The sequence below is a fragment of the Erpetoichthys calabaricus genome, chromosome 17 (assembly GCF_900747795.2).
Source record: "Erpetoichthys calabaricus chromosome 17, fErpCal1.3, whole genome shotgun sequence".
Taxonomy (NCBI): Eukaryota; Metazoa; Chordata; class Cladistia; order Polypteriformes; family Polypteridae; genus Erpetoichthys; species Erpetoichthys calabaricus.
The window spans coordinates 92,273,155-92,284,391 of NC_041410.2; the positions used below are offsets into that span (position 1 = coordinate 92,273,155).

At 38.9% G+C, this 11,237-nt stretch overlaps 1 protein-coding gene across 2 annotated transcripts in view; it reads right to left on the bottom strand.

The window, feature by feature from the left end:
- lins1 (lines homolog 1) overlaps nt 1-11,237 on the bottom strand; it is a 28,212-nt gene that overhangs the window by 7,658 nt on the left and 9,317 nt on the right. For both annotated transcript variants that reach the window (XM_028823361.2, XM_051920430.1), the window contains 3 exons: nt 8,254-8,343; nt 7,088-7,229; nt 4,142-4,711 (listed from right to left, as the gene is read on the bottom strand). In XM_028823361.2, coding sequence (XP_028679194.2) covers nt 4,142-4,711; nt 7,088-7,229; nt 8,254-8,343 — 802 coding nt within the window. The remainder of the gene's footprint in view (nt 1-4,141; nt 4,712-7,087; nt 7,230-8,253; nt 8,344-11,237) is intronic.

Genomic DNA, 11,237 nt, shown 5'->3' on the forward strand with positions numbered 1-11,237 from the left:
TTGCTCTCTCTCGCATCGCTTGCAAGGACAGTCTCATAAAACTTATTCTATACAATTTGTATTGTGTACAAGTAAAATCTAATAAAATGTACAGTTTCAAATTATTCATATTCAGGAATAAACCAGCAACCACAAAATTAAAAAACACCACAATACCCTGCCAATGACCCTCTCACCTCCAGCAGGTGGACGAAACCCTAGGGGCTGTTTTAGGTTTGTGGGAGGAGCCAACCCTATCAAAGTCAAAGATATCATGGAGGGAGATCCCTAACAACCTGCCTGGCAAACAGAGAAATGACAGAAGGTGCACACAACAGGGGTTTGCATATAACTACCGGGGTTGGAGACCCTCAGCAGCTGGCATGATTAGATGACTGCTTATAGGGAGAACAGCACATGATTTAAGAGAACTAGAAAAACACTACACGACCAAAATCAGGTAAACTACATGAGTAAAGAAATGCTGGGGTACTACTTAATTAAGGAAAGATGAGGCAGCTTAGGAGATGTCCCCTCTGGTTAAAAGAAGGGCAGGTAGCAGAGACTCTGGGACAAGAGTGGTGCTAAGAGAAAACAGAGGCCTTGTAAACTCAAGAGCTTTACACCGAAGCACTGAACACCAAGTATATGAATATATAGTCTGGGCTTCTTTTTAATGAACTTCAAGAAGGAGTTATAAACAAGAGCTCACTGTTGGAAGGAAGGCAGCCAAGACAGCGAAATAGATAATGCAATACAATTTCTTTTTGTATAGTAGCCCAAAAATCACACAAGGAGTGCCGCAATGGGCTTTAAACAGGCCATGCCTTTTGATAGAATGGCCTTGATTATAGATTTTATTAATATATACAAGATCGATAGATAGATCGATACATACATACATACATACATACATACACACACACACACACACACACTGGTGTGAAAAACTATTTGCCCCCTTCCTGATTTCTTATTCTTTTGCATGTTTGTCACACAAAATGTTTCTGATCATCAAACACATTTAACCATTAGTCAAATATAACACAAGTAAACACAAAATGCAATTTTTAAATGATGGTGTTTATTATTTAGGGAGAAAAAAAATCCAAACCTACATGGCCCTGTGTGAAAAAGTAATTGCCCCCTTGTTAAAAAATAACCTAACTGTGGTGTATCACACCTGAGTTCAATTTCCGTAGCCACCCCCAGGCCTGATTACTGCCACATCAAGAAATCACTTAAATAGGAGCTGCCTCACACAGAGAAGTAGACCAAAAGCACCTCAAAAGCTAGACATCATGCCAAGATCCAAAGAAATTCAGGAACAAATGAGAACAGAAGTAATTGAGATCTATCAGTCTGGTAAAGGTTATAAAGCCATTTCTAAAGCTTTGGGACTCCAGCGAACCACAGTGAGAGCCATTATCCACAAATGGCAAAAACATGGAACAGTGGTGAACCTTCCCAGGAGTGGCCGGCCGACCAAAATTACCCCAAGAGCGCAGAGACGACTCATCCGAGAGGTCACAAAAGACCCCAGGACAACGTCTAAAGAACTGCAGGCCTCACTTGCCTCAATTAAGGTCAGTGTTCACGACTCCACCATAAGAAAGAGACTGGGCAAAAACGGCCTGCATGGCAGATTTCCAAGACGCAAACCACTGTTAAGCAAAAAGAACATTAGGGCTCGTCTCAATTTTGCTAAGAAACATCTCAATGATTGCCAAGACTTTTGGGAAAATACCTTGTGGACTGATGAGTCAAAAGTTGAACTTTTTGGAAGGCAAATGTCCCGTTACATCTGGCGTAAAAGGAACACAGCATTTCAGAAAAAGAACATCATACCAACAGTAAAATATGGTGGTGGTAGTGTGATGGTCTGGGGTTGTTTTGCTGCTTCAGGACCTGAAAGGCTTGCTGTGATAGATGGAACCATGAATTCTACTGTCTACCAAAAAATCCTGGAGGAGAATGTCCGGCCATCTGTTCGTCAACTCAAGCTGAAGCGATCTTGGGTGCTGCAACAGGACAATGACCCAAAACACACCAGCAAATCCACCTCTGAATGGCTGAAGAAAAACAAAATGAAGACTTTGGAGTGGCCTAGTCAAAGTCCTGACCTGAATCCAATTGAGATGATATGGCATGACCTTAAAAAGGCGGTTCATGCTAGAAAACCCTCAAATAAAGCTGAATTACAACAATTTTGCAAAGATGAGTGGGCCAAAATTCCTCCAGAGCGCTGTAAAAGACTCATTGCAAGTTATCGCAAATGCTTGATTGCAGTTATTGCTGCTAAGGGTGGCCCAACCAGTTATTAGGTTCAGGGGGCAATTACTTTTTCACACTGGGCCATGTAGGTTTGGATTTTTTTTTCTCCCTAAATAATAAAAACCACCATTTACAAACTGCATTTTGTGTTTACTTGTGTTATATTTGACTAATGGTTAAATGTGTTTGATGATCAGAAACATTTTGTGTGACAAACATGCAAAAGAATAAGAAATCAGGAAGGGGGCAAATAGTTTTTCACACCACTGTATATTTTATATATATATATATATATATATATATATATATATATATATATATATATATATATATATTCATTGCATTCGTAGTCTGTGTCACAATCTGATTGTATGGGTGGTTACCTACCAGGTAACGTTTGTGGTTGGTCAGCAAGTCGGCTAACATCCGCCACGGTGCCCTCAGTTTGTGAGGAGCAGATCATAGAATGGTTGAAATAGTTTACTGTCAAATAAATGCAAAGAGTACGCGACACGTGTTTCGCCCTCATTCTGGGCTCATCTGGCGTACACACTCACTGCACCCCCCTCTCGGGAAATTGAACCTCGGACGTCAGCGCCAGAGGCGAAGCCTCTAATGTTGCGCCACGGCGTGTGGTTCATTCATTTGACAGCATGTAGATCGGGGTTATTACATTCATTCTATGATCTGCTTCTCACAACTGAGGGCATCGTGGCGGATGTTAGCCGACTTGCTGACCAACCAGAAGCGTTACCTGGTAGGTAAACACCCATACATTATATTATATATATATATATATATATATATATATATATATATATATATATATATATATATATATATATATATATATATATATAGATAGATGATATAGATGTAAATAGAGATATGATATAGATAGATCTATCATATCTATTGGCCCATAGGTGCTCACTAAGAAATGGGTTTAAAAATTTCGTGGTCCAATTGCAAAATTTCTTATAGTTTTTGTATGTCTGTCCACTTTTTTTCTATAATTTGCTTGAACATTCCATTGACTTTGCGACTTTCTCATTGCACTACGTATCATAGTTTGCTTACTGTACTGATTTATTAGCGCAAATCCGAGAGAGACTCATCGGGCTGCGGGGCCCTCCTCACTCGCACATCTGCTTCGAGGCGTAACCTTAACTCCGCTTAGTTAGAGAACGAGAGAATTACTTAATGGATTTAGATCTTTTTTTTTTTTTCCCCTATAATTTGTTTGTACATTCTGGTTGCGCTAAGAATCATAGTTTGCTTCCAGGAGCGATATATTTGCGCTAATCCGAGACAGAGGCTGTGGGCCAAGGGGAGGGGGAAGAGTGATGTCAGGAGTAGAGAGCTACACGGGGCCCTCCTCACTGTTCTGTTTCACTAATATGTGGGCGAAGCCACGGGGGATGACTAATACAATATAAGAGTGCAATAGAAATATTACAAGTACAGAGCAGAATTCAACAATAGATATTATATAATACGATTTGGATAATGAAACAAACAGTGGGGACAGCTTTACTCACAAACTCAGAAAATGCCCAGCTACTCTGTTGGCACTGTAAGGACTAAAAAGGTCTGCTTGCACAATTTTCTCCCACCATTTGTTCAACCTTCCTTGCATTTTTGGTGACTTTTGATTTTTTTATTTGACACTTAGTTGCCTCTCTCTCCCTCCCTTGAGGAATATTGTTCACAAAATATAAAGCAAAAAAAAAAAAAGGTTTTAATTAAACTATTTTATCCAAAAAAAGTCAAATTTGCTGTGGTAATGAGTAGCTATCAATTATTATGAAATGTCACCGATATTGATATAGAACACAAAAATTCTGGTATGCGACATTTAAAAAAAAAGAAAACAAAACACACATACCTGTTTCAGAAGGCTTACTGGTCTTGTACGCCAGTGATTTTAAAATAATCAGACTCACAGCTCTTAACATGATCAGATCCGGCTTGCCTTCCATTGCATTTTTCCCCAGAACTTCTGACCCTCCAAAGTAGCAAGGGTGTGAACAGATGGGGACTTGCTGAAGCCAGCCTGAACTTAAAGACTGCAGTATGGCATCTGCCATTGTATACAGATTATCGTTCACATCATCGGTTGTCCTAAGTAAAGGTTTTACTTCAATGTTCATGAAATCTTCCCCTGCTTTCCGAAGCAGGCACCTCTTAACTAAGAGCAACATTGTCTTTTTCACTAAATACTGGACTGGTGAATCAATGATTTGTAGCACTGCTGGCGCCTGCAGAAATAGAAGCCTCGGACTGGTTTGCAACAGACTGAAGTGCAACGCGGTGGCAGTCATTGCTTCGAGTAAACTAAAAAAGGAGATCAAGCATACAGAGTTCACACTGGTATCTCTGTGGCACTGAGACAAGATGGCGTAATATAAACTATTAAACACAGGGTCGAATGTAATGAATAGATCCTTCAAGATGCCTGAAAAACAGGAAATTTAAAACAGCTATGAGTGACTTTGCATTTTTGATAAAGAAACACTCAAATAGGCATTTTGATTTTCATTTCCTTTTGTGTGTCCAAACCCACTATATACAAGGTTACTTGGCCTTATATGAGTAATTCTTACTGACAATGGTCTAAGCATCCAGATCAGGCTTGGGCTGCACCAGATGCTAACTTTTGTTTCTCTGTGCTTGTGTAAAGCCAAACAAATGGATAGATTTTACTTTCCATCTCCTACACAAACTGTAAGTCAAGTAGCTTCTAATACTTAAAATTGTAATAGAAAGGATGATGGCAGATGACGATTTGCCTTTTACTGTCTCACTGTTCTATCCGTTCTGTTACAATATTTTTTACATACAATCCATTTATCCATTCATCACTGCAACCACTTAACTTAGTTCAACTTGATAGTGGCCCATGGTACATCCTGGCAGCATTACAAATAGAGCAGAGATCAATCCTGGGGGAGACACCAGTCCATGGCAGGGATCACACATGCATACACTCACACTATTGGGCCTATTTAGAAATTTCACCTGCATGTTTCTTTTGCATGTACAAGGGAAACTAATACATAAGAAGAAAATGCACCTCCAACTCAGGCACAGGCAGCACTGAATTAACACAAAACCCTGCCACTAGGACGACGACAGACTATATGAAAAAGTGTAATACTGTTATAACGAAACCCATTTAGTTATAATGAATATAGGGAAAATACATATACAGGGTGGCGGGGGAAATGGGAAATTTTCAACTGACATTCAATGCAGGAATAAACACGTTACAAAATACATTTAATGATGAAATTTATGGTACAGGATATGCAATTAATGATGGTAATCAATACTTAATTTTATATGTTTTGAAGAAAACATCATGAAGGTGTTATCCATTTCTCCGTACACCTTCTGACAGCCTGTTGTGGAAATTCTGCCTTGCTCGACGTAACATGTCAAGAGGAATGCCAGCGATTTCCTCTTCAATCCTCCTTTTTAGTTCAGCAATGGTTGTAGGACGTGTGTGGTACACTGGGCTTTTACGATGTCCTCACAGAAGCAGTGAGATCTGGGGGATCTTGGAGGCCATGGAATGTCACCATTGCGTGAAATGACGTTCCTTCCAAACAATCGCCGGATAGCTGCCATCGACTGTCGGGCAGTATGCAGAGTGGTTCCATGTAGGGACTTCTTTTTTTAAGGCGGAATCAGATTCTCTGAAATTACGCACCCATGTTGTAATCGCATGAGCGGACGGGATGCGATCATGACGTCTTAACTGGTAATGACGCCTGAATTTGCGCAGCAGTCACACTATCACCATTCTTATAAAAGGCTCTCATTGTGAATGCTCGTTGCGCACCACTCCACTGCTCCATTATAACTAATGGCAAGGGGTTCTAAACAAGGTCACGTTGGTCCCAAACAAGTGCTGACGTCCCAGGGTGGCCAACACCTAAGTTCCAAAATTTCCTATTTCCCTGCACTACCCTGTACTATTGTGACTGGGGTCGCCATCTCTCATGGCAGCGATGCAAGAACAGCTACGTGGCTTCTCCGCCGACTCTGGTAAACAGTAAACCAAGGGCAAATTACGAATGCTTTTACTAGGATTGTTAATTTTTCTTTCAGTGTAAACCAACGCAGTTTTTCACTTTTTCTGTTCATCTCAAAGAAAAGCACTGAGGAGGCTAGGTGGAGTACCGACTCTGAATTTGGCTGCACCTGTGTGATGCAGTGTCTACACTCTCACCGAGCCGAAAGTTTCACAACACACAGTCTCTTTCTTTGAGATACTCCCCAAGACTCAGTGCGGAAAATGTAAGCACAGCGAACGATCGATCGATACTGAAATTCACATACATTAAGTATTTTTTGCATCGCACTATTATCGTCAGTGGCCATTTTTGGTCAAAAAAAAAAAAAAAAAAAAGTTAAATCATACTGAAATTTACATTTCATTAAAACAAAATTCATTTAAAATGTCATATGAACATTTGTCCAGGCCCACAAATAGTATCTCATTATTCTGAAAATTTCATTACTTTGGTATTCGCTATTATGGGATTTGAGCTGTATATGCTGCATTACCATTGGTAATCCAGGAAAACCATTTCTTGGTTACTGTTCTGTGTATTAAACATTGAGAAGCCTTTGTGTAACTCCATTAGCTTCCAGAAAATACTCTTAAACCAAAAATAAAACAGGTGCGTTTAAAATACACATATACAAATAAGTTGTACATCTTATGTTAAATGCAACCACAATATTCTAAACTTGCTTAGTTTAACCAGTCCCACACAGGTTGTCAATTTTCAGTGTCCACACATCATTAGGAAAGTTTACTTACTTCTTTTATCACCAAATCTTCCTTTAATAATTCCTTTTATCACAGCTGTCAAAGACCATAAACATCCATACAACGCCTTACTACAAACTCCCGTTTTCATTGTTTCCATGCACATTTGGATCCAGACATCATCAAACACGTTCTAGAAACAAATAGAAATGTTAAATAAAACCTGAAGTGCACAGGTTTCCCTGTAAATAAAGCATTACCATAGTGTGTACTATGGAGGTGTGCACAATTGGTTCCTCAATACAAATTGAGCATCATTTGGATCCTAAGGGATATGAGGCCATCGCTGTTCATCAGGGTCATCCCTTCATAAAAGGATTGGCCCATATTCAAAAGAACTTTTTAGCAGGATGCTGCTCCATGAAACCTAGATGATACATTACCATTCACCTCTTTCCAAAATGCTTCAAAGTCAGAATTTGAACACCCCCCCAAATAACACTATCTTCTTAAAAAAAAAAAAAAAAAAAAAAAACAACTTTGTAAAAGATACCATATTGTTTTGTTAGAATATCTACTTTCTAAATGTTAGTGTCCACAAGAAGCAACATGCATGGACTCATCTTTAAAAACTTGACAAATACATCGAAGGGTGTCTGTGTTAAAATGATTGCTTATGGACTATAAGAAAATGTCTACTGTTGCCTTCACGGGGTATGTTTTTTTGTTTTTTTGTTTTTTTTTTTGCATTTGAGAACGATTATTCACTTTATTTTTTCTAGAAACTTTGAACACTCAAAATGTCTGGGTATAGGTGTTAGAAGTTACTTGGGTGGGAGAGAAATATCATGGAGGAGAAATGTACTGGGGGCGAAACATGCTGGGGCGAAATTTCCGTAAAACCTATGCAACAGTACCTGCGTATATTTAAGTTCCAAATATATTTTAGTGTCCAATCTAACTGGAGTTAGAGAAGACAGATGGCACAGGATGTAGTCCCCCTATATATTTAATGGAGATGTACACCTGCAACATGTTGTAAAAAGTCTGATAAGAAAAAATAGATTTTATTAAAGCAAAAACATATAATTTAGAACTTTCACCATATTCACTGTAACGAAATCAAAACAAACACTATGTTTTGAGTCCTACTTCTACTACTATTCTGTCAAGTAGGAAGAAAGGAAAACTTTGGCAGAGTTTATTCATATACTTACATTAGTATAAATTTCATAAAGCACAACTGATGATGCACACTTCATTGACAAATGGGATGACAACTTTTCATGATCTTCAAACATAGAAGTCTATCCGTAAAAATTAAAAAAAAAAATATTAATCCATTACACCGCAAAATCAATAAGACAGTTTTCATCAGCTGCTGTAAAACACCACAAGTGATATGCCATATGGGTACTTTTATATTATCGTGACGCACCCAAAGGGAACATTAACATTAGGGACCTATAGGTAGCTATGCTCCACCCCCACTAACTTTAAGGTTAGTATTTGTTGTTGGGGTAGGCCAGTCTAATAATTTAAGACAGTGGGGGCGGTGACCCACCAATTTGCATCACGAAAATAGAAAAAGTACTGCCATATGTTTATCTAGCTTAGTAAAAAGAAAATGATCAATATTTAAAAGAGTATACATTTTTAAAATCTCTTAACTAGTATTATCTCATAGTATGCATTTACCAAAGCTTTAATTCATTTTTATACTAAACTAACAATTTACACACTTTGGTTACAACAAACGAATAAACTTGGATTTAAGGAGATTATTCAGAAAACATCTGGTGTTGGTGAAAAAGGACATGGAAATGTACACTTTCAAATAACAAATCTGTAAAAAATTATATTAAGCAGATTATAATAATAATAGCTGTATAAGCCCGTTCTGTAAAAAGCCCGTGGTCCTAGAAACTATTGAAATCGTCAGAAAAAAAACTGAAATGTAGAGATGTCAGGTGATTGAAAGGAACTACTCTGGGCATCTCTCTCCTGGGAGGATTCATTTGCCCGATGTGCTCACATCGCTTGTGTTTTATCTTTATATATAATCTTCACTTAGATCTTGATCTTTGTTTGTCCGCGAATTCACTGCCTTGTGTGGTGTTCCTGCTGTGTTCAGTAGAGGGCAGTAGAGATGGAGGAGAGGAAGTGAGAGGGAGGATCGTTGGATGAGGTTGGAGTGTGGTTATTAAAGAGGATTGAACTAAAGGAGACTACGTGCTGTTTGTACTGGCTGAATACACAACACCTTGGTTGTTACTTTTGTTTACAAACACTGTCGACACCGTGCTGTGTGTTTAGATCTGGCGTCGACACCTGCTTCGTTGTCGAGACTGTGGTTTTTTGTGTTTCCATCGACCGTCGTTGGCAGCACTTCGTCCAAATCGAATGTTCACCCACTTCTTGGAGTCGGCAGTCAGAGTATATAAGTCGGACACACTTCTGTGATTTTCCATCAGTCGGCATTTGGAGTTCAAGAAAGAAGCATTGGTTCTTCCTTACTCTTTGGATTGCCACAAAGCAACCTGCGAGATTGGAGAAAGGTTGAGAAGAGATCGTGAGAGGAAACGACAGCGTTATGAAAACGAGACTGACTGTTAACGGAGAGAAGCAGAAATGCTCCTCCACCACCACATAATTACTATTCGGACAGTGATTTCGAGTAGGCCGTTCCCAATGTCCAAGGGTTTTGTTTTGTAATTTTGTTTCCCTTATAAAAAATCAATGCTGTGCGACAAAGGGCCCAGTTCACGACTGGCAGCCGCGTTTAAACAGGGAGCCCTTCACAGAAAACTTTAACACACGCAACGTATTTGGGCGCACATGGCAAGTCGTAGTATTTCCCTCTACTTACCCTTTACCTGTTTTCTCAAGGGTAAGTGTACTCGAAGTTCATTATTGGGTTGGTCTACTGTTGCACTTAAAGATGAACACACACATACATAGCTATACGCATACACACAGACTATAATCACAACAGTGCCCCATGAATGACACACACACGCTGATTAACCTTAGCACTTTAAACCACACAAGTGCTTTAGGAATAACACAGCCTGTCACTCAGCACTTCAAGAGACTTACTTATTACCGGCACAAACAGCATACAATGTTTTAATGATATCTCAGACCTAAATATTACTTTTGGTCTACAAGAATACATTTAAACATACAAAGGCTCAGGACTCTTGACTATAGGTCATTTATCAGCCAAGAATACCTTACTTTACATACGGTTCCCTAATATTGAGTGGAGCGCTCACCCTCAGCCCTAATAAACCTCGCAGCAGAGAGGAAATGGCAACCCTCCGGCTGCACCAGGTGCTCAAAGAAATCTAACTTATTACTTCAATCAATCTATAGGCATTAAGACAAAGCATAGAAAGTTAAAAGCAGCATGGTATTTATTACAGGAATAATAATAATAATAATAATAATACCACTGGAACAAAGAATAATAGAAAATAAACCTGATTTGAAAAGTCTGGATAGATTATAGATATGTCTTTATCTTTAGAAAAAGCTTACGAAAAATGTTACAGATAACAAGGATGAATGTCGCAGGGTGGCATTTGATTTAGCAATCGAGGTTCATGAAAATGCTGTTAACTGACAATCGGAAGAAAACTGGTCACACGTGCCTGTTTTCTTCTCGGACATCGCTCTTCCGTCATCACTATTTCTCTTCTTCTTCTGATGTTGCTTTCAAATGAGGCATATTTATTATAAAGTTTCATGCCGTGGTTTCACAACATATGAATGTTTCATGCACCCGATTGGCTGGCTGTCAATATGATGGATGAATTTTGCTCAAATTCTTTAATCTATCTTTTCCCAGACTGTAAACCAAATTGTTGTCCCAGATGTCCATCCATAAAGTAATCAATATCCTGAGGCATCGACTCAGTCTTCCTTTCCCAGGCTGTAAAACCATTTTAGCACTATGCTGTGAACAACTGTTATAAAAGTGAGGTGTAATGGAAGAGGATATGCCTTTTTATTATAATGTCTCCTACATCTGAATTCATTTTGTTGGGACTGAGCAAAATATAATAATCTACAGAATAATTTGTAGATTTTATACACCATAACAGCGGCTACGTGCCTTTTGTCTTTCTTCAGAGGTTTTGTTTTGCTGACATGGTCCCCTCGCTTGTGTATTAGCAGAGGGAGGAAAAGTAAAAGG